General features: G+C 47.2%; 1 protein-coding gene across 3 annotated transcripts in view; it reads right to left on the bottom strand.

The window, feature by feature from the left end:
* INPP5D (inositol polyphosphate-5-phosphatase D) overlaps positions 1 to 20,738 on the bottom strand; it is a 134,886-nt gene that overhangs the window by 7,269 nt on the left and 106,879 nt on the right. For 2 of the 3 annotated variants that reach the window (XM_027875250.1, XM_027875253.1), the window contains exons 22-25: positions 15,045 to 15,132; positions 7,934 to 8,083; positions 6,429 to 6,525; positions 3,622 to 3,900 (exon numbers count right to left, since the gene is read on the bottom strand). In XM_027875250.1, coding sequence (XP_027731051.1) covers positions 3,622 to 3,900; positions 6,429 to 6,525; positions 7,934 to 8,083; positions 15,045 to 15,132 — 614 coding nt within the window. The remainder of the gene's footprint in view (positions 1 to 3,621; positions 3,901 to 6,428; positions 6,526 to 7,933; positions 8,084 to 15,044; positions 15,133 to 20,738) is intronic. The other variant, XM_027875252.1, reaches the window with a different exon arrangement.

Raw genomic sequence — 20,738 nt, forward strand, 5'->3', positions numbered from 1 at the left:
GCTGCCCTGCTTACCCTACAAAGTTTGCTAGGAAGGACAAATGAAATAACGGATAAGTTGAATAATAACAGATAATTATTAAATAATGGATAATTATAAAAATAATCATGGATTGAAACAAATTCAATTTAATTCAGTAAGTGTTTATCAGATAAATTTAATTCAGTAAGCATTTATCAAACATAAATTGGGGACAGCTTTAAATACAGTGCTGGGCCTTGAGTCAGGGAGACCCAAGTTCAAATCTAGCCTTAGATACTTACTAACTGTGTGACACTGGGCAAGTCACTTAGTCTTAGTCTGATTCAGTTTCCTCAATTGTAAAATGAAGCTAATAATAGTACCTATCTCCCCAGGTTGTTGTAAGGATCAAATGAAATCATATTTATTAAATCATTTAGCATAGTAACTGGCATATAATCGGTGCTTAATAAATGCTTATTCCCTTCTCCTTCCCCCAAGCACCTGCTATGTATAAGGCAATTCGAAGGTCTGTCTAGCCAGCCCTTGTCCCTCTCCTGAGCTCATGTCATGCCCATCCAATGGGATATTGGACGTCTCCAACTGGATGGCCCAGAGGCATCGCAAGCTCATTGTGTCCTAAACAGAACCCATTCTTCCCCAACACTTTCTCCTCCACCTTTCCTGTTTCTGTTGATGGCACCACCATCTTTCCTCTCACTCACATCCTCCACCTCAGAGCCATCCTTGCCTCTCCCTCACCATCATAGCCTGCCTGGTGCCAAGTCTTGTAGATTCTGCCCCCTATGATTGCTTGCCTCTGCCTCCTTCTCTTCACTCACACAGCCATCACTCAACTTCAGGTTCTCCTCCTTTCCCTGGGCTATTTTGTAACAGCTTCCTGACTGGTCTCTCTGCTTCCATTCTGTTCCCTCTAATCCATCCTCCACATACTTGTCAAATTGATATGCTGACCATAAGCAACTGATTAGTTGAAGGCAGAGAGACATCACAGAGGATAAAGCTCTAGGCCTGAAGTCAGGATGACCCAAGTTCAAATCCAGCCTTAAATACTTCTTGGTTGTGTGACCCTTAACCTCTATTTGTCTTGGAGGCAGCTAGGTGGGCTCCTAGCATCAGAAGTTACTCTGAGAGAGCACCAAATCTCTTGAAAGGCTGACCACAAGCTCTCCGTGAACTGAATGTGAAGTCACTGCCAAATCAGCTCATTGCCAGATCATTCCTAAATCTTGGGTGCCATTCATAGAAATGTAGCGTCCACCAAGAGGTAGACTGGATCTGTCTGCATCTAGATGAATGGATTCACTAAATATCCTACCTGCCTTTACATTTGCTGCCCCTCCCCACCCCCACCTCTGGCTGAAAGAATTCTTGACTTCCTTAACAAGAGCTAACTAGTATTCATATAATGCTTCAAGATTGGCAAAGCACTTTACATATGTTATCTCACGGGGAGGCAGGTGCTGCTGTTCTCACTATTTTGCTGTTGCCGTTCACGGCTGGACTCTTCATGACCGCATTTGGGGTTTTCTTGGCAGAGACACTGGAGTGGTTTGCCATTTCCTTCTCCAGCTCGTTTTAAAGATGAGGAAACTGAGGCAAACAGGGTGAAGTGACTTACCCAGGGGCACCCAGCTAGTACATGTCTGAGGCCAGATTTGAACTCACGAAGATGAATCTTCCTGACTCCAGGCCTGACCCTCTATCCACTGTGTCGCCTAGCTGCCCTAACCATTTTACAGATGAGGAAACTGAGGCAGAGGTGAAGTGATTTGCCCACTATCTCACAGCTAGTACTGATAGTACTTGCAATCCTTTAACAGCATAAAAACCACTAAGCTTAGCATCTAGTTACCAAGAATATTTAACTTAATTAGGAAGGACCACCAAGGTAATTAGGATTTACCACTGAAGTAATCCTTCAAGATTACTTCAAGACTCAGTTCAAATGCCACCTTCAGCAGAAGGCTTTCCCTGGTCCCCCAGATGCTGGTGTCATCTCCCCATTACAGTGTAAGCTCTTTTCTTTGTAGCTCCAGGGCTTAGCACTGTGCCTGGCCCGAATTTGTTGACTGACGAGTGTAGTGATGAGGTCTGTCACTCCGGCTGTCTCATGTGGACCCAGTGGCGCAGTGGATAGAGCGCTGGGCTTGGAACCAGGAAGACTCATCTCCCTGAGTTCAAATCCAGCCTCAGATACGTAATAATAGCTGTGTGGTCCTGGGCAAGTCACATAACCTCCATTTGCCTGTTTCCTCAACTGTAAAATAGGGATAATAACAGCACCTAGGGCAACCAGGTGGCACCTGAGTGCATAGAGTGCCAGGCCCGGAGTCAGGAAGACTCTTCTCCATGAGTTCAAATCTGGCTTTAGACACTTACTAGCTGTGTGACCCTGAGCAAGTCATTTACCCCTGTTTTGCCTCAGTTTCCTCATCTGGAAAATGAGCTGGAGGAGGAAATAGCAAACTCCTCCAGTATCTTTGCCAAGAAAACCCCAAATGGGGTCACGGAGAGTCGGACACAACTGAAATGACTCAACAGCAATGACAAAACCAGCGAGAGGAATGCCTCTCCCCACACACTCCTCCTCTCGTCTGCCGGGACTCAGTCAGAGGATCCGAGTTCGAATCTCCCTTCTGCTATTTATTCTGGACAGCTGTGTGGCCTTGGGCAAGTTAATCCACCTGAGTCTCAGTGGGGATAATCTCCCCGGCCCCTCTCAGCTCTCTGATTCTGAGCCAGTGACATTTTAGGAGGAACATGAAGAGCCAGAACATGTCTAGAAGAGGGAGCCTGGGATGGCAAAGGGTCCAGACTGGGGCTCTCAGGAGAAGCAGGAGAAGAGAGCGGGGCTGTTAAGACTGAACGTGAGAAGAGCCGCCTTCAGGCTTGGGCAGGGCTGGCGGGTGGAAGAGGGAATAGACCCACTGTGTGGGACTCCAGAGGACAGAGCGTGGACCAGTGGGAGGTGGAGAGGGGTCCAGGAGGGAGAGCTGGCCACGATGGCGCGCTGATCTCCATCTGGAAGGGATCTCACAGAACGTCCTGCCCATCCTCTCATTTTATAATTGGCAGCGAGGTGGGCTGGGAGACAGAGAGCGCCACTTGGAGCCAGGAAGAACTGAGTTTGAATTCTGCCCCAGACACTTACTAGCTGTGTGACTCTGGCTGCCTCAGTTACCTCATTTCTAAAATGAGGATAACAGCACCTACTTCACAGGGGTATTGTTAGGATAAAATGAGATATTTGTAAAGCATTTTGCAAACCTTGAAGTGCCACATATTTGTTAGCAATTTCTAGTTGAGGAATATGAGGTCCCAGCGGGGTAAGTGAGTTATCTGAGATCACACAGCTAGTGAGAATCCCAGGGGGGCTTTGGAATCCAGGTCCTCTGACTCTCGGGCCAGTGCTCTAAACACTTTCTTGTTAGGTAATGAACTCCCCATGCCTGGAGGTATTCAAGCAGAGTCTAGACGACTGGTGGTCAGGGTGTTATAGAAAGGATTCTAGTAGTAGGTAGAAGGTTGGACTAGGTGATGTCAAAGGCCCATGACAACTCTGAGCTCCATGATTCTAGGAAATCCCCTGACTTTGTATCGGGGTCCAAAAATCTGGTCATGAAAAACGATACTCACAGTTGCTCCTGGGTCCTGAGATTAGGAGCTCGGTTTGCTGAGCAGGGAGGGAACTTTTTTGGAGACAATGGGGGCTGTGAGGGTGGGGTCGGGGGAGACTCTCCCCAGTTGGGAACTGGGGGGCTGTCTTTGGGAGGCTGATCATAGCTCCAGAAGGTGGACTGCAGCTCGGATGAGATGGCGGGCTTCCCGTGGAAGGGCATCTGCAGGTTGAAATGTCCCATCCCTAGATAGTTGGGGTTGGTGATCTCGGTGAAGTTGGAGCCATTGAAATGAGCTCTAGAAGGGAAGGCAGACAGGCGGACACACACACACACACACACACACACACACCCCTCAGCATTCTGTACAGATGCCCGTGGGTTGCCGGGATCCCAGCCTCCCCCAAGAATTTCTCAGACTTCCTTCCTCTCTGTCCCTTTATCCCCTTCAAGCCCCAGCCCACACCAGTGGGCAGAACTCACAAATACTCACACTAGGCAGAGGTGAGCTCTGACTCAGCCTCTCTCTCTTTTAGGGAAAGGTGGGAGGACTGTCCCACTGGGATGATCATTAATTTCCAATTATTCTGGAGCCCATGATTCACCTAATGGATATTCTCCAGCCAAGCCTTTCCCCAGTCTGGGCTTCCTCTGCTTTACCAACCTGCTTCTGGACCTCATTCCATTGCTCTCTGCTGAGGCATGCTCAGGAGGAATAAAAGCAGATTTTCATATGAGTCTAAGAAAAACATAATTTGTCTGCCCTCTAAAATCACAGGCTCATAGGATCAGAGACTTAGAGCTGAGAGGAAACCCAGAAGTCAGTTAGTCCAACACCATCATTTTACAGTCGAGGAAAATGATGCCCACAGTGGTCAAGTGACTTGCCCAGGGTCACAGGTAGCAGAATTAGGATTTGAGCCCAGATCCAATCCAATACGCAAACAATAGAGAGTGAGCCAGCCAGCAGCCTGAAGTGAGAGAGACTTGACCTTGAAGTCATGCCCCATTCTGGACTGCAAAGATAATCATAGAGTTTCTGACCAAGAGAAAAGGGACTTCCTTGCCCCTGGACACTTCGCCATGGACTTCCAGTTAACCTGAATGCAGGGTTTTTCATTGGCATAGTAGGATTCCCGAGTGGTTTCCAATAAGCCTTCCCAAGCAGAGACTGAGGTCATTGGCCAGTGGTTCTAGTCAAGAGGCTGGCTGAATCAAAGCTCTGAAGATTAAGGGGTGTGAGTGTGTGTGTGCGTGCGTGTGTGTGTGTGTGTGTGTGTGGTTGGTGGGATCCCAGGAGCTCATGGTAAAAGTATTTCACCAAAAAAAAAAAAAGTATTTTGCCCTCATCAAAGTAGATTAACCCTAGAAGTCTTTTGGAACTATTTTTTCTGACTTGCACTAGTTCTCCTGCACCTTCCCAAAACTTCTGTTAGGGTCATGGTGGCAGTGGGCTTTGGGAGCCCAAGGGATCAGTCAGTCAGTCAGTCAGTCAACAGGTATTGATCTTATAAGCATTCAGTGTGTGCCAGAGACTTTGGCAGTGCCAATGTTACAGAGAGGTCAGGAAGCATGAGGAGGGAGAAAAGGACACTAGATCTGGTAGTAAGAGCTCACTGGTAATTTTAGCAGAAGGACTTTCAGAAGCCAGACAATAGAGGGTTTAGAAGAGAGTGAGAGGGAAAAGGACCCAGTTATTGGGGGTCTTTTCAAGCACTCTGGCCATGAAGGGGAGGAAAGATATAGGACAACAACTAGGGAGGACAGCTGGATCATTCACTTTTTAAAAGATGGGGACATAAGTGTGTTTGTGAGCAGCAGGAAAAACCAGCCAGTAGCTAGGAAAAGACTAAAGAGTGGTAGAGAGAGAGGCTGAGGTTGTTGAACCTGTTGGGGTCAGGGGGCTGGGTAGACCTGTTGTCTACACTGTCAGGAGTGTGGGTGGGGGCCAGCGTCAGGTGGCCTGAGGAGGCTAGAACTGGGTCAGCCCAGGAATGGATAGCTCAAAGCTCCCATGATGACCAGTCACAGGACTGGGCCTGCACAACCCCGTCCTTCCAGCCTGGGTGAGACAGGGAGACCCAGGCTTTAAAAAATAATTACGATAAATAATTTTTAAAAATAACAACAAGAGAGAGGGAAGAATGAGAGATAATGACAGGCGCCAATCTGCTAAAGAACATGGGATGGGAGCATGGGTTCATGCAGAAGGTCTTGTCTTCGCCAAGAGAAGGGCTAACCTCTTCATGAGGGGCAGCGAGGTGGCTCAGTGGCTAGAGCCCTGGGCCTGGAGTCAGGAAGACCTGAGTTCAACTCTGGCCTCAGACACTTACTGGCTGTATCATCCTGGGCAAGTCACTTCATCCCTGTTCGTCTTAATCCACTGGAAAAGGAAATGGCAAATCACTCCAGTATCTTTGCCAAGAAAACCCCACAGACAGCGTGGCCCATGGGTTTATGACGAGTCAATGACTGACTACCAACCTCTTTGTGAAAGGCAAGGAAGGAGACAGTGGGGGAAGGCATGTGAGTAATGGGAGAGGAGGAGAAGAGGAAGAGAAGGAGCCCCTGGTGAGTGCTCCTCAGCTGAGGGGGGAGCAAAGCAGGGCCCTGAGAGCATTGAGGAGGGATGAAAAGGTCTGGAGAAGCTGCCGAGGGGCGCGGGACAGTGAATCCATCGGGGAGGTGTCGGCCACGGGGAGGATTTTCCTCCAGAGCTCTTCCTTCTAGGCCTGGTGGAGCTTCTGCCAGGCTCCAAATCTCCAAGCCTTCCCCCACCCAGTTTCCCAGGCTGTTCTAAATGATGTGGTCACATCCACTACCTACCTGGAGGGACACTCCCAGTGTTTGACGGGGTCATGGCTCGTGAGACTCTTCAGGGACTTCTGCCCAATGGCCTCATCTCGCTCCGTCTTCACAAAGTCTGGAAGAAAAGGGTTAAAAAAGGAAATGAGATTTTCAGTGGCAGACCCCTCAGCTTTCCTGCCACCCCTGGCATTGGCCATTAGCAGGGGTCCTCAGGGTCTGAGCCTCCAACAGAGCTTTTCCAATGCTGTTGTCTTGGCAAATTGCCCCATGCAATGAGGGCAAGGGGAAGCTTTTTCTCTAAAAGAACAACTTTTTTGCTAGGAGGACCCATTAAGAGCTGGGTTAGCAGCTCTGAGAAGCCAGAGGCCATAGGAGAACCCACCTAGCCCGTTGCCCTGCTAAAGGGATTCATCCACCAAGACGGAGGAAGTGTCCAGTGGGAGAAGTGCGCTCACTGTCTTTTCTAGAAAGATTCTGGGATATTCCTCTAGCTAAAGAAGCCACTTTGAAGTCCACAGTATAAGCCCTGCTTTAGGAAGCTTTTGAGCAGACTCTGAGCAGATGAAAATGAAAGGCAGGATGGAGGGGGGAAGTCGCCCAATTTCCAAGATCATAAACCAAAGGCATCTTTAGTTAACTAGTCTCTGGGCCCCTTGGCACCTGTCAGAGCATTGCCAAGTTCTGCCAGAGCACAAGAGGCACACTTGACTGCCTGGTGCTAAAGATTCATGACAAATGCCCATTTGAATCTCCTTCAAAGCTTCCAAACTTGATGGAAATGAAGAAAAATGAGATAATTCAACCAATAGTAAGCATTTGGCTGATTTGTTCCCTCCAGCATCCCCCCAAAGCATGGGATCACAGGAACATAGAGCTCAGGTTGGGGGCAAATGGCTGAGTGAGCAATTACTATCTAGCCCCACTCTCGAAATTTATCTTTATTTTTTTTAAAGTGGTTTTAATGCCTTTTGCTTTTACAACACAGTAATTACTGGAAACACCCTCTATTGCTCTCTCTGCTCTCCTGGTACAGTCTGTGCTCCTTGGCTCTGGTCTAGCATGGGACAGTGCAAAGCATGCTGCATGTGCAGCCGGAGGCCTGGGGTTCAAATTCCAATTTCACCATTTACTGCTTTGGCCAAGCCACAACCTCCCCGGGGCTTGTTTCAGGGTCTGTAAAGTGATGGGGTTATAAAATAATGAGGGGGTCAGAGGTGGCTGTTGAGGTCACTTCCAGCTCTAAATCTGTGACTGTATTTTATTCTTCTCCCCTCCCCACCCTTCTTCTATTCTATTCTATTCTATTCTATTCTATTCTATTCTATTCTATTCTATTCTATTCTATTCTATTCTATTCTATTCTATTCTATTCTATTCCATTCCATTCTTCTCTATAAAGGAGGCAGTGTCTTGGCAGAAAAATGTTTCAACTTTGCTAAGGTAAACTACACTGATGTTGGCTCACAGTAGCAAGCCTCCTGATGAGGAAGACATCCCCCTCCCACATCCTCCCCCTGCCTTACCATAGAGCCTTTCTCTCTTCTTCCCTTGGGAGGTCTGCAGCTTAATTTCCCCTCGGAAGTGACCCATCATCTCTCCATGGTGGGTGAGGGCAGTGTAGATGGGAACCACGGATTCAGTGGCTTCGGATCTCAAAGCAATGCAGCCTTCACCTGCAGGAGGAGATAGATGTTAGATGGATGTTAAGAATTCAGCCATTTCCATGGAAGGCAAGAAAACCTCTGGTCCCATGTGATGCTGAAGAGGAAGGTGGAATGAGGTGGCGGGGGGAGGGCAGTCAGGGTCAGGGCTTTGCCCTTTGAGCTTTCTATAGGCCTTCAGCGAGGCTTAGCTGTTCTTGTGAGTGAAAGCTGACCTCTGTCCTCTCTGCTATACAGCCATCTCCATGAAAGTCCATCTCTGGCCCTTCCCTCCAGGAGCTGAAAGAGGGAATGGCTGAGGTCTGACTGGATGGGCCTCCAAATTCGGCTGTAAAATAGCATTAAATGAGAAAATGGCATCTCCAAAGGTCCCAGTTTCTAAGGGTCTTAGAGAGGAAACCAAACAAATAAGCTAAAAATGAACAAGACGAGAACGTGGGAGAAGAGCTCATGGGGGTGCCATATACATTTCTTGATAGAAACAAGCTCTTGAAATGAAATTTGACAGCAGAAAAGACTGTGGGGGCAAATGGGGAATGCCAGAATTTTGGAGTTGGGAGAGATCTCAGCAGCTGTCTCATCCAGTCCCAAATAATTCCCATTATAAACTACCACAGGGTCCTCCAAGCCTCTGCTTGAAGATTCCTGGTGACTGGGAGCCTGCCCATTCTCCTCTGGGCCAGCTCAGCATTGAGAAGCCTAAATCTGACTTTTGGTAACTTCTTCTCACTGCTCCTAGGTCAGTCACTAACTGTCTTATCCTAAAACGTGCCTAGGAATCAAAGCCAAGCTCACTGGCGTCTGGTTTTCAGAGTCTAATCCTATCCCTCTTTTGGAAATCTGGCTGTGCCTCCTTCTCTGGTCCTCGGCTGTCTCTCGGGCACCATGCTCTCTCCAGTACCGTGGGCAGGGGCTCCACTGGCATGCCTCAGTGCTCATTCAGTAGGGGAAGGATGGGGTTCACCTGAGTCAGGTCACTTGGAACCATGAAGTTAGGCCATCCCTCAATGGGTGCCCAGCTCAGAGAGAGAAAGCAGAGTTGGGTGAGGGAGGAGTGGGTTGGAGACACCAATAGTGGTTGATTATCCAGTACTTAGTGGTTCACAAGAATTGTTACCTATGTTTTCTCATTTGGGCCTCACAACAACTCTCTGAAGGAGGAACTACGGGTATTATTAGCCATTTTTCAGATTGGGAAGTGAGGGTCAGAGAGGCTAAGGCGCGCACCTGGGTCCCACCATGAGCCAGTGGCAAAGCTGGCGCTCCAGCCCAGTGTTTGTGACTAAGTCCAGCAGCATCCCTGGGTCCATTACCATGGTTACTGGGCTATTTATGGCTTCCAGAGCTGCTGCAGCACTTGATTTACCAACCTTTTTCCTCACCGCAATTAGGGCAAGCATTATTATCCTCCTTTTACAGATAAGGAAACTGAGGCTAAAAAAGGTGAAGACATAGCAAGGAAGGCTTAGAGCTGAGGCTCCAATCCAGGGTTCTTTTCAATGCCTGGTACTGACATGTTTTATATGGAGTAGATGAAAGGAGAGAGAATCTCAGAGAGAGAGAATTGGGACTTAAATATTTAAGTGACTATAATGCTACATTCTCTTTCCTGCATTAGACTGTAAGCTCCCTGAGGGCAGGCACTGGTTTTGCTTTTCTTTGTATCCCCAGCGCTTAGTACAGTGCCTGGCACATAGTAGGTGCCTCATAATGTTTGTTGATTAAATGGAATGGGGAGAGGAAGCTACTGAACCGGACAGTGGCAGAACCAACCAAATGGGCTGGGGACAGGGTAGAGAGAGCTATAGAATCAACAACAAACAGCCCCCATATCTGAAGTGCCTTAGGACCTTTACAAGACCTCCCAAGAGGCCTATGATAGATAGGTCAATGATAGAGTAGGCTTGTGCCTATCAGGGACAAACAGCATTCCTGACTCGGGTTGATCAGCTTCCCTTTGAGGTGTCTGACCACTACTATTCCTCCACCCCCTACGCCCACCTCCCAACCGGAATCTCCCTCAATCACTTAGTTCTGGTCCTTGAACTTTGGCAAGTAGGGAAGCAAGAAATGAGCTGGTGGAAAGTGGAGTAGTAGACGTAACACTGAAGGCTTGGGTAGAAATCTTGGCTTCAGGAACCCTCTGGCTGTCGTCGCCTACCCAAGCTCCCCACTGAAGTTCTTCCAGACCTTCTCTTCTCAAACCTGGCCCATCATCTCCTCTACCCACCCTCTTAGCTAGGACTTTACCTCCTACTTTATTGAGAAAATAAATATCTTATGCTAGGAGGTCCCTCCCTCCTCTCTCCTCTATTTTTCAAAGCCCCCAGATCCCCTACTTTCTTCTCCTTCACTCCTGCCTTTCACGAAGAGCTGATCTTTCTCCTCACCAATGGCAATCCCTTGACATATATCCTTGACCCCCTCCTTCTCACCTTCTTGAACAGATTGCCTCCAGATCATCCCTACTCTATCATTGAATTTTGCTCTTTCCCTATCTACTGGTTCCTTTTCTTCCACCTACAAATACACACAAGTCTCCTCCATCCTTAAATAACCCTTATGTAATCCTGCCATCCCCTCAAACTATCATCCTATATCTTTCCTCCCTTTCTCAGCTAAACTCCTACAACAAGCTGTTTATGATCATTGCCTTTATTATCCTTCTCTCTTCTCAACCCTTTGCAATATGGCTTCTGATATAATTATTCAATTGCTCTCTCCAAAATTTAATTTTGAAAAATTAATAGATATTTATTTTCTCTCCCTCTCATCTGACTCCTCATTGGAAAAAAGAGAAGCAGAGAAGAAAAAAGAAAAAAGAAATACAAAACCTTCGCAATAATTGTTCATGGTCAAACAAAACCAACACCTATAACCAACGATCTCTTAGTTGCCGCATCTGGTGGCCTTTTCTGGCTTCATCCTCCTCAGTGTTTCTGCAGCATCTGATAATGTTGATCACCTTCTTCCAGACATTTTCTCTTCTTTCCCCCTTTGGGAAGCTACAATCTCTTGGTCTGCTTCTGCCTGATGGCTCCTTCTCAGTTTCTTGCTCATTCATTATCCATATCCCACACCCAAACTATGGATGTCAAGGGTCTGTCTTTCTTCTCTTGCTTGGTGACCTAATTGCGCTCCTATGAGTTTGATTTATCATCTCTCTGTTGGTTAGATCTATATCTATAGCTCCATCCATAGACTCTTTCCTGAGCTCATCTATAGCTCTCTTCTGTCCCATATCACCTACTGGGCAAATAAGATGTATCATAGACATCTCCAACCCAATATGTCCAAAATGGAATTCATCCTCTTTCCTCCCATACCTTCCCCTTCCCTAAACTTCCTTATTTCTCTTGAGGGTAACATCATCCTCCAAGTCTCTCAGGTTCATAACCATGGTGTATATCACACACACACACACACACACATACACCCATATCCAATCAGTGGTCAAATGCTACTGTTTCTATCTTTATTACAGCTCAGATATCTTCCCCATCTGTCTATTCACACAGTAATCCCCCTAATTCAAGCCTCCATCACCTCTGGTTTGCCTTCTTTTGATCTCCCTGCCTTACATCTCCCCCACCCCAATCCTTCTTCCACAGAACTGCTGAAGTGGTTTTCCTAAAGAATAAGTCTGACCAAGTCACTCCCATACTCCATAAACTTCAGTGGCTCCCTACTGCCTTCAGATTCAGAAGTAAATGACTCTTGCTGTTGTTCTGTTCTCCAAGAAGACCAATGACATCACAAGGGTGATGCCTTGACTTGCATGCACTGTTTGGTTTTTAAAAGCCTTCATGAGCTAGCCCTGATCTATTTTTTCAGCTCTGTTCTGTCTCATTCACCTTTCTACACTCTGCGCTCCAGTTAGACTAGCCTCTCTTTGCTCCTTGCACGTGACATCTCATATCCTACCTCCAAAGCTTTGCCCTGGCTGCCTCCCATGCCTGAAATGCACTCCTTCATTGCTTCAGCCTCCAATGTTTCCTTCAGACATCACCTCAGGCACCATTTCAACATGAAGACTTTTCTGATTCCTCCAGGAGCTTATTTCTACCTATGACTCATTTACCTCAAATTTGCATATATGTTATGTGGTTTGCATATCTTTGCATATGCTTATATGTATACATATTGTCTCCCTCTATAGTCAAGTCAAAAAGCATTTATTAAGCACCTACTATATGCTGGGCACTAGGAAGACAAAGAGAGGCAAAAGACAGTCTCTGATCCCAAGGAGCTCCCAGTCTGTTTGGGAAGGCAACGTGCAAACAGCTACAAACTGAAGAGATATATGCAGGATGAATTGGAGGTAATCTCAGAAGGAAGGCGATAGAATTAAGAGGGATCAGGAATGAGGGATTTGAGCTGGGACTGCTATCAAAACCATCCACTTCTTCTGTTTAGATAAGGAAGTCAGAAGGTGGATGTGGGAGGCATAGGACACCAAGAAAATGCCAGGAGTTGGGAGGTGGAGAATCTTTGCCAGGAACAAGGAAGCCAGCATTGTCAGATCATAGACTATGTCTTTAACAAAAGAATAGAAGCTTCTTGAGGGCGGGGACTGTCTCATTTTTATCTTTGTATCTTAGGTGCCCAGCACAGTGCCTGGCACAGAAGGGCACTGAGTGAATTATGAACTGGCTGACTGGCTCTGGGCAGGTCTTTTGATCACTCTGGCTTCCTGGGCCCCATCTATGGAAGGAGGATATTAACCCTTGCAGCCCTTCCCTCCCCTGGAATGAGATGTGAGGATTCAATCCAACCCGATGAGCATTTATTAGCCAGAGGATCAAAAGAGAGGATACTTTGCAAACCTCAAAGTGCCAGATACATGTCAGCTACTATTCTTGTCTAGACAGAAGAAGGGGAGGGTTTTGACAGCAGTGTTTGACCTGACTGGAGGCTAAAAAGTAGAAAGGGAAGACGGGGAGGGGTAATCACGCAGCATCTGAGGCATGGGATGGCAGAGAGGGAGTGGAGGCTTGCTGCGGAGCCTTGGAATGGGAAGGCACAAGAGCATCCTCTAGGTGATGGTCAGCATGGGATCACAGGGCTGTAGCCCAGGGGACAGTGCCTGGACATGGGGACCCACTGTCGTCCCTCCTGCTGCTGCCTCTGCTCCTCAGCGGAGCAAGTTCAGCCTGACCCAAGGTCAAGTTTGGGATTTAGGCAACAGATCAGATGACCTGATGAGGCCCCGGGGGAGGAGGGAGGGCTGTCACACCATCTCAAGAATAATAGCTGACGTAGACCTCCTTATGCTTTCAAAAAGCACTTTACTGGGGCAGCTAGGTGCTGCTGCAGTGGATAGAGCACCGGCCCTGGAGTCAGGAGGACCTGAGTTCAAATCTGACCTTAGACACTTACTAGCTGTGACCCCGGGCAAGTCACTTCCCTCTGACTGCCTTAAAAACAAAAAGCACTTTACAGAAGTGATGCCATTTGAGCCACACAACGATCTGGGGAGTAGGTTCATGGAATCAAGGACCTCAAGCTGGAAGGGACCCTAGAGACTACTGAGTCTAATCCCTTCATTTTTTAAAATTTTTTACTTTTTTCAGCTAAAGACAAGATTTATTAGAATATTGTCATATTAGGCAGACTCTTTAGGAGTCTGAACATGGGTAAGCAGTGGTTAGATTTTAGGAATCTGAGCCATGGCTAGATTATAAGAATCTCAGCAGTGGCTAGATTTTAAGAATCTCAGCATCTTAATGGAGACAAGATGGACCTTATATACAGAAAGCCTATGGGAGGGATCTAGGAGTGGCCAAGTAGTCTATGAGGTAATAGAATTCCAGGGACCTGGACCATGTGGCCAAGGGAAAATGGAGAAGTGGCCTGAGGCCATAGGGAGGTCCACAATGAAAGGCCGGTTGATGGGATTATAGCCTCAGGCGAACACCAGAGATTTGGCCACGTGGTAAAGTCCAAAGTTTTTCCTTTCTGGGGCCCAGATCCCAACCCCATCATTCCCCCCTCAAACAAATGGGACCCAAATTCTTTTGGAGTAAGGGGCGAAGGTCTCGGCTTCTGAAACTGCTTCCTGCTGGCAAGGGGTGTAGAGCTGTCCCTGCCTTGAGGGGGTCCCAAAGAGGAGGTTGACTGGAACCGAGTGCAGGCTGCATCCAGGGAACAATGTGGGGACATTGGCTGGTACTTGTTGTTTGCTATCAACTGTATAACCCCTTCATTTTACAGATAAGGAAACTGAGGCACAAAGCAGTTCAGTGACATATTTAAGGTCATAAAGCTACTAGGTGCCTGAGGTAGGATTTGAACCTAGGTCTTCCTGACTCAGTTCAGGGCTTTCACTGCTCCAACACTGCTCTTCAAAGTGATTAAAAGTAAACTGTTCCCCAGACAGGGATTTCCTTCTGTGATCTCGTCAGCGTCCAAAAAGACCCAATCAAACAAAAACCAAACCAAACCAGACCCTTGTCATAGATTCAGAGACAGAGAGGACGTCATAGGCCATCCATCTTGTCCAGTCTCCTCATTTGACAGACCTGAGGCCTAGAGATGTCAAGTGATTTGCCCAAGGTCACACGGGTAGTAAGTTACAGAGGCAGAATTTCAAAAGCCCCAAGTTCAAATCTTGGCTTTGCTATTTACTGCCTTTGTCACCTTGATCCAGTGACTTTTTGGGCCTCAGTTTCCTATTCTGTCATGTGAAAGCATTGGACAAGATGATTTCTAAGGGGCTTTCAACCTTGGGTCTTAGAATCTTTTGAGTTTAGATGAACGGGTGGAAGATGGGAGTCAATGAGAAAGGGTTGACATTGGCTGGCCTCAGACCGAGGTGTGGGGGGAAGAGGGCGCTATCTGGAATGGGAGGACCACCAGGGCATGGGTAGGGCTGTGGGGAAGCAGGGAAGGCAGCCACCACCCCTCCCTCAGTCCCCCATCCAGCCCCCCACGTGGCTCCTCCACCTCCAGATCCCCTTCCCCAAGTACTCACCGTAGGATTCATCGCTGTCCGATGATTTAATGCTGATGAGGATGTGTTGATCCAACAGGTACTCGGGGTCAGAGATGATAGGGGTCAACTGCAAACAAAGACAAGGCTTGGGATGAGTGCCGTGAGGGAGGAGGCAGAGGGGCGAGGCTCTCCTGCACAGAACCTGGAATCCACAGCTTTAGAGTTCCTGGTGAGCCCCAGGACCAAGAGGCTGGAAGTGGGATGGAAATGACAGTGGGGGATGGTAGAAAGAACGCTGGATGTGGGAGACTCTTGTTCAGGTGAGGAAGGGCCAGACTAGGTGGCTTCAGAGGTCCCCTCCATTCTAATGACATAGGTGTCCTGGAAAATGTTTAACAACCATCTCTCCAGATAAAAAAAGTATACAGAGACACATTTTAAAGCTTAATCTGAATTATTAACCCTTTCTCAAGGATAGGTAATCGATAGAATAGTAAACCAAGGCCTGATTCATAGTGTTTGCCAATTTCTGAAATGTAAATGTTCAAACTGAAAATTTAACAATTGACTCTCCAGCAGTTTTGAGTTGGCTCCAACAACCCCCTGGTGTGGGGACAAGGAGGTGGTGATCTTTCCTTCATTATCAATGACATCTGTATCTCTCAGGCCAAAATTCCAGATTTTTGAGGGATTCTTTAGGGTAAGCCTTCTGGCACAATACCTCTCCTTGGACGTAGCCGGCATTCAATAACTGTTTGTTGGAATGAGTCGAATTGAATTTGCATGGGGGCTTATTCATTATCATAGAGTATTAGATTTAGACATGAAGGGCCCCCTGGTGTCCCTATCGCCCTCTTCCCGTTGGGCCCTCTGGATTCCTGGTTCTATTGTTAACGAACTGTCCTTTACATCAGGCCCGTGATCTTCCTCTCAGACACTACCTGGCATTTGTTTGGTATTTACATGTACATATATACATATATGCATATGTGTATGTGTGTTGTTTCCCCCAAAAGAATGTATGTTCCTTGCGAGGAGGCCCTATTTCCTTTTATCTTTGCATCCTGGGCTCTTGGCACTGTGCCTGGCCCCTAGTAGGCACTTAATAAACGCACGTTAAGCATGTCTTCACATATATAATTGTCAGCACACTGCTTGCCTTCTCAGTGAGTGAGGGAAGGGCTAGAGGGAAGGAGAGAATTTGGAACCCAAAATTTGAAAAAATAAAGATTCTAAATAAATATATGATTGAAAAAATTAAATGCCTGTTGAGTCAAATTAAATGGGAAACTGAGGCCCAGACAGGTGAGCTGATTTCTTATGAGTGATGGGGACTCCCCTGCTCCCCATTCTCCCCCATAGCTGGCTGTGCAGGACCTTGGGGTCAGACTTGCTTATTTTACACCTGCTCCCCTAAGACTGCGGCCAGTCAGTCTAGTTCTGGTGTATCTGGAAGCTTCCCACAGGTTTTCCACTTCCGGAAATCTGCCACATCTTGGCTACTTTCCTCCATAATGGTCTGATACCTCATGGCAGAGTGGAGGAGATCCTGTGTTCTCAAGGTGAAGTCAGCAGACCTCAAGCCTTGGCCAGCCCTGCCACACAGGAAAAGGAGTCTAGCATGGGCCTGGTGGGTCAATGGATGTCTGAGAACTAATCAAGCCACGTGTGAAGAGAGTCACTTGACAAAGAACTGACCACCAAAGAGATGAACTTGTTTTTTCCAATACAATTCACAAAGGTCATTTACCAAAGTGTGAGGGCAGGGTTTGAGAGCAGCGTGGGTGGAAGGAGTGACTGCGTTATCAAGATGGCGGCCTTCTGATGTGTGTACTTTGACCGTCTCCAGGGCTGAGCCCCCATCATCCCTATAAAAAGCTCTGCTTAGTGGTCTGGGGCTTTGTTGGTGAGAAGAACACCAACTTTCTCATAATAATTTCTAATGAAGGGGCCAGCCACATCCCTACTCTGCTCCCCAGAGGATGTCATGGTGGGCATGCTAGTGACCAGAAGAGGGGGAGGATGGTTGCATACTCAGAAAGCAGGTGCGTCACTAGCCTGAGTGTGTCAGAAGGATAGCAGGACAGGAAAGGGGCTGGGAGTGGCCTTGTCGCCTGCCACCAAGAGGCTGATGAACAGCTGTGTACATAGCAAAAATCTGGGGGTTTCTGAGAGTTTGCCTGGAATCAATCAATTATCAAATACCTATTTTTTATAAAATGCCTACTATGTGCCAGGCACTTGGCTAGGCCTTAGGGATCCAAAGGCTAAAGGCCTCAAGAGTGTAACTAAAAGCTTTTTCCTTGGGGGAGAAACAGGCATGTGTGAATAGGGGTGGGTGGAGACTAAGAGGAGGAAGGGGCAGATGAAAGCCCAGAGGGGCAAACCTGCTGTAAAAAAGGTTGGGGAGGGGAAGGAAGATGACCTGGAAGAAGGTTATCATGGTACAAGACTCTGGAGCTGTAGAGGTTGGTGGTCTCTTGGAAGAGAAAGACCCCCCAAACCAGGACCATGACCAACGTCCCCATTTGCACTGAGCCAGAAGGGCAGCTAGGTGGTGCAGTGGATAGAGTGCCAGGTCGGGAGTCAGGAAGACTCATCTTCATGAGTTTAAATCTGGCCTCAGACATTTACTACCTGTGCAATCCTGGGCAAGTCACTTAGCCCTGTTTGCCTCAGTTTCCTCATCTATAAAATGAGCTGGAGCAGGAAATGGCAAACCACTCCAGGATCTCTACCAAGAAAACCCCAAATGGGGCTGCAAAGAGTCAGATATAACTGAAAACGACAGAACAAGTCACAGTTTTGATGAAAGACACATTGTTTTGCACCCTTCCGATGCATCATAATCATCTGTGTTTGAGTCTAATTCCCTTACCAGAGCAGGAACTGCACGAGGGCAGGAGCTGCATCTTTCCTAACTTCCTGAATGGCTAAGCGCTCTCTGCATGTGGCAGGCTTTCACATGCCACATTGACTGCCTAAGCGGGTAAAGTAGGGAAGGTCTTCCAACAGAAACTGATGATACTCTTCCCACTTGACCCCTTTAGAGTAGAAACTCCTTGAGGGCAGGAGCTGTTTCATTGATTCTCTTGTATCTCGAGCACTACCACTGTGCTCAGCACAGAAAAAGTGCTGAATAAATCCTTGCTGATTAACTGATGGTCAGGGAAGCTGTGGAGGGAATTCTTGGTCAGGTAAGGGTTCCACTGGGTAGCCTCTGAGGGCCCTTCCGAATCTGAGAGATTCGGTGATGAAGAAGCATTGGCTGAATTCAAGTTTGAATTTGATTTTCCAAGAATCCACACCCAATCTAGAAACAAGGTTCTGTAAGTCAGTCCATATCATTTGAAACATGGTCTGGTGCTTGAAATTCAGATTTGCCTGTCTTTTCCCCACATCTGTTTTAAATTAATTCACACACAGGTCAACCTGGGTGAGCCTCTTTCCTTTTGGAGGTGAGACGACCTTAGTTGAAAGGGCCTGTCATTCTTCTCTGTGATTGATGGCTCAAAAGTTCTCTCTGAAGCCCTGTAGGCTTATTCCTCAGGCTTGGGACAGCTCAGTTCCACAGCCGTTTCTCCTTTTGAATGCAGTCTCATCTGCACATTGCCAGGAAGGTCCGAAGCAGCCCCATCTCCCTCCTGGTAAAATAATCTAAAATTGACTGATATTTAGAGTCTGCTAACAGCCCTCCAGGCCAGATTGGGGTCCTCAAGACATGAGCAATTGCTTTGCAATGAGCCCTGATTTTGTTCTAGAATAGTTACGTCTAAATGCTTTCCATTCATGTTTCCTCCAAAACCGTTAATTTTACCCTTAAAAACATCAAATTTTCTCTTACTTGCAACTCACCAACATGACTCAAGCAGACTTCTCTAGTCTCTCTCATCACATTGTGAACCAACAAAGCAGTGGAAAGAGCCTTGGGCAAGGAGGCCAGAGGGCTGTGTTCAAGTGTCCCCTCTTTTGTGACTTACAAGTCCTCTCCTCTCACTGGGTCTCGGTATTCTCATCTATAAAATGAGTCATTGGATGAGATATGGCTGAAATTCCCTTCCACGTCATAGGTTTTGAGGTCAAAGGGGCCTCAGAGGTCAAGTGGCCCAACTCCCTCATTTTACAAAAGAGGAAACTGAGGCTGAGAGGAGAGAGGCGACTTGAGTAAGGACACACAGGCAATCAGTGGCAGAGAAGAGATTCAAGGCCTCCCCAGTGCTCTTTGTTGCTGTTCAGCTATTTCTGTTGTGTCTAACTCCTCATGATCCCATTTGGGGCTTTCTTGGCAAAGATCCTGGAGTGTTTGGCCATTTCTTTCTCCAGTTCATTTTACAGATGAGGAAACTGAGGCAAACAGGGTGAAGTGACTTGTCCAGGGTCACATAGCTAGTAAGTACCTGAGGCTGGATTTGAACTCAGGAAGATGTTTTCCTGATTCCAAGCCCAAGCTGCTGCCTAGCAGCTTGTGTTTATCAAATACTTCATTAATTCATCACTTTCAATTGCACAAGGCTGTGATGAGGGTGGCTGAATGGACAGCACAGGACTCCAGGCTTGGCATTTTTAAAAGGTATGGATGTGTAAGGAATGTTCATGTTAAAAAGGCAGAGACAATGCCCAGAATACACTAGTTTGTGAGGTGCACAGTGCTTCCAGGATCTGGGGCCAGGGTAACTTCAGAAATTCAGCAAACATTTACCTAAGCGCCAGCTCTGTACAACATTCTCTCTCTTCCCCCCCCCCCCCCCCGTCTCTGTCTCTTCACTCCCCCTCCCTCTCTTCTATTTCCTGCCCCTTCTCTCTTTTTCCTCTTTTCTCTCTCTCTCTCTCTCCCTCTCTCTCTCCTCTCTCTCCTGCTCTGTCTTCCTCTCCCTGCCTGCCTCTTTGTCTGTCTCTGGGGGTGGGTGTGTAGGTGGGTAGATTTAAGAGATGAGTAGAATGCAGTCCCTTCCCTCATGGAGTTTATAGTAGAGGGAAAACAGACATATAGACCTAAGTACATTCCTTCAAGGCCCAACTCAAATGAAACCTCCCCTTTGAGACTTTTCCTCATTCTCCAAGCTGGAGGTAACCTCTCCCTCATCTGCTTTCTTAGACCCTTGCATGAGTAACAGGGTACACAACAGCACCAGTTGTACATGCAACATAATCCAATTTGTATCCTAATTACCTGTGCCTCTGGCCAGACTCAGAGCTTCTTGAGGACAGGGTTGATGCCCTACTTATCTCTGGGTCTCCCCCCAGGGCTTAGTGCAATGAACTAGGCATAGCAGACCCTTTGTCTGTCAAATTGATGATGAATGAAGAAGCAACTTGCTAATGACAATTAGAGCTGTCCAAGGTAGACGGGGCTGTCTGGGTAGGTAGGGAATTCCTTGTTCCTTGGAGGTGCCCAAGCAGAGGATGGACAACTATTTGGACACACTGAAAAAGGGATTACTTGGTGGTGTGGGTCAGACTAGATGACCCTTGTAGGCTCGTCTAACTTGGGGATTCTATAATTTCTTTGATCTGTTATGATATTTTATTTCATGGTTAGAGGCAGCTAGGTGCAACAGTGGCTAGAGCACTTGGCTTGGAGTCAGGAAGAAGTGAGCTCAAATTCAGCTTTAGACATATACTAGTTGTGTGACCCTGGGCAAGTCACTTAACCTCTATTTGCCTCATCTGTAAAATTGGGATAATAATAGCACCTACCTCTCAGGGTTGTTGTGAGGATCAAATGAGATATTT

Source organism: Vombatus ursinus, unplaced genomic scaffold (assembly GCF_900497805.2).
Source record: "Vombatus ursinus unplaced genomic scaffold, bare-nosed wombat genome assembly UNPS02014808.1, whole genome shotgun sequence".
NCBI lineage: Eukaryota > Metazoa > Chordata > Mammalia > Diprotodontia > Vombatidae > Vombatus > Vombatus ursinus.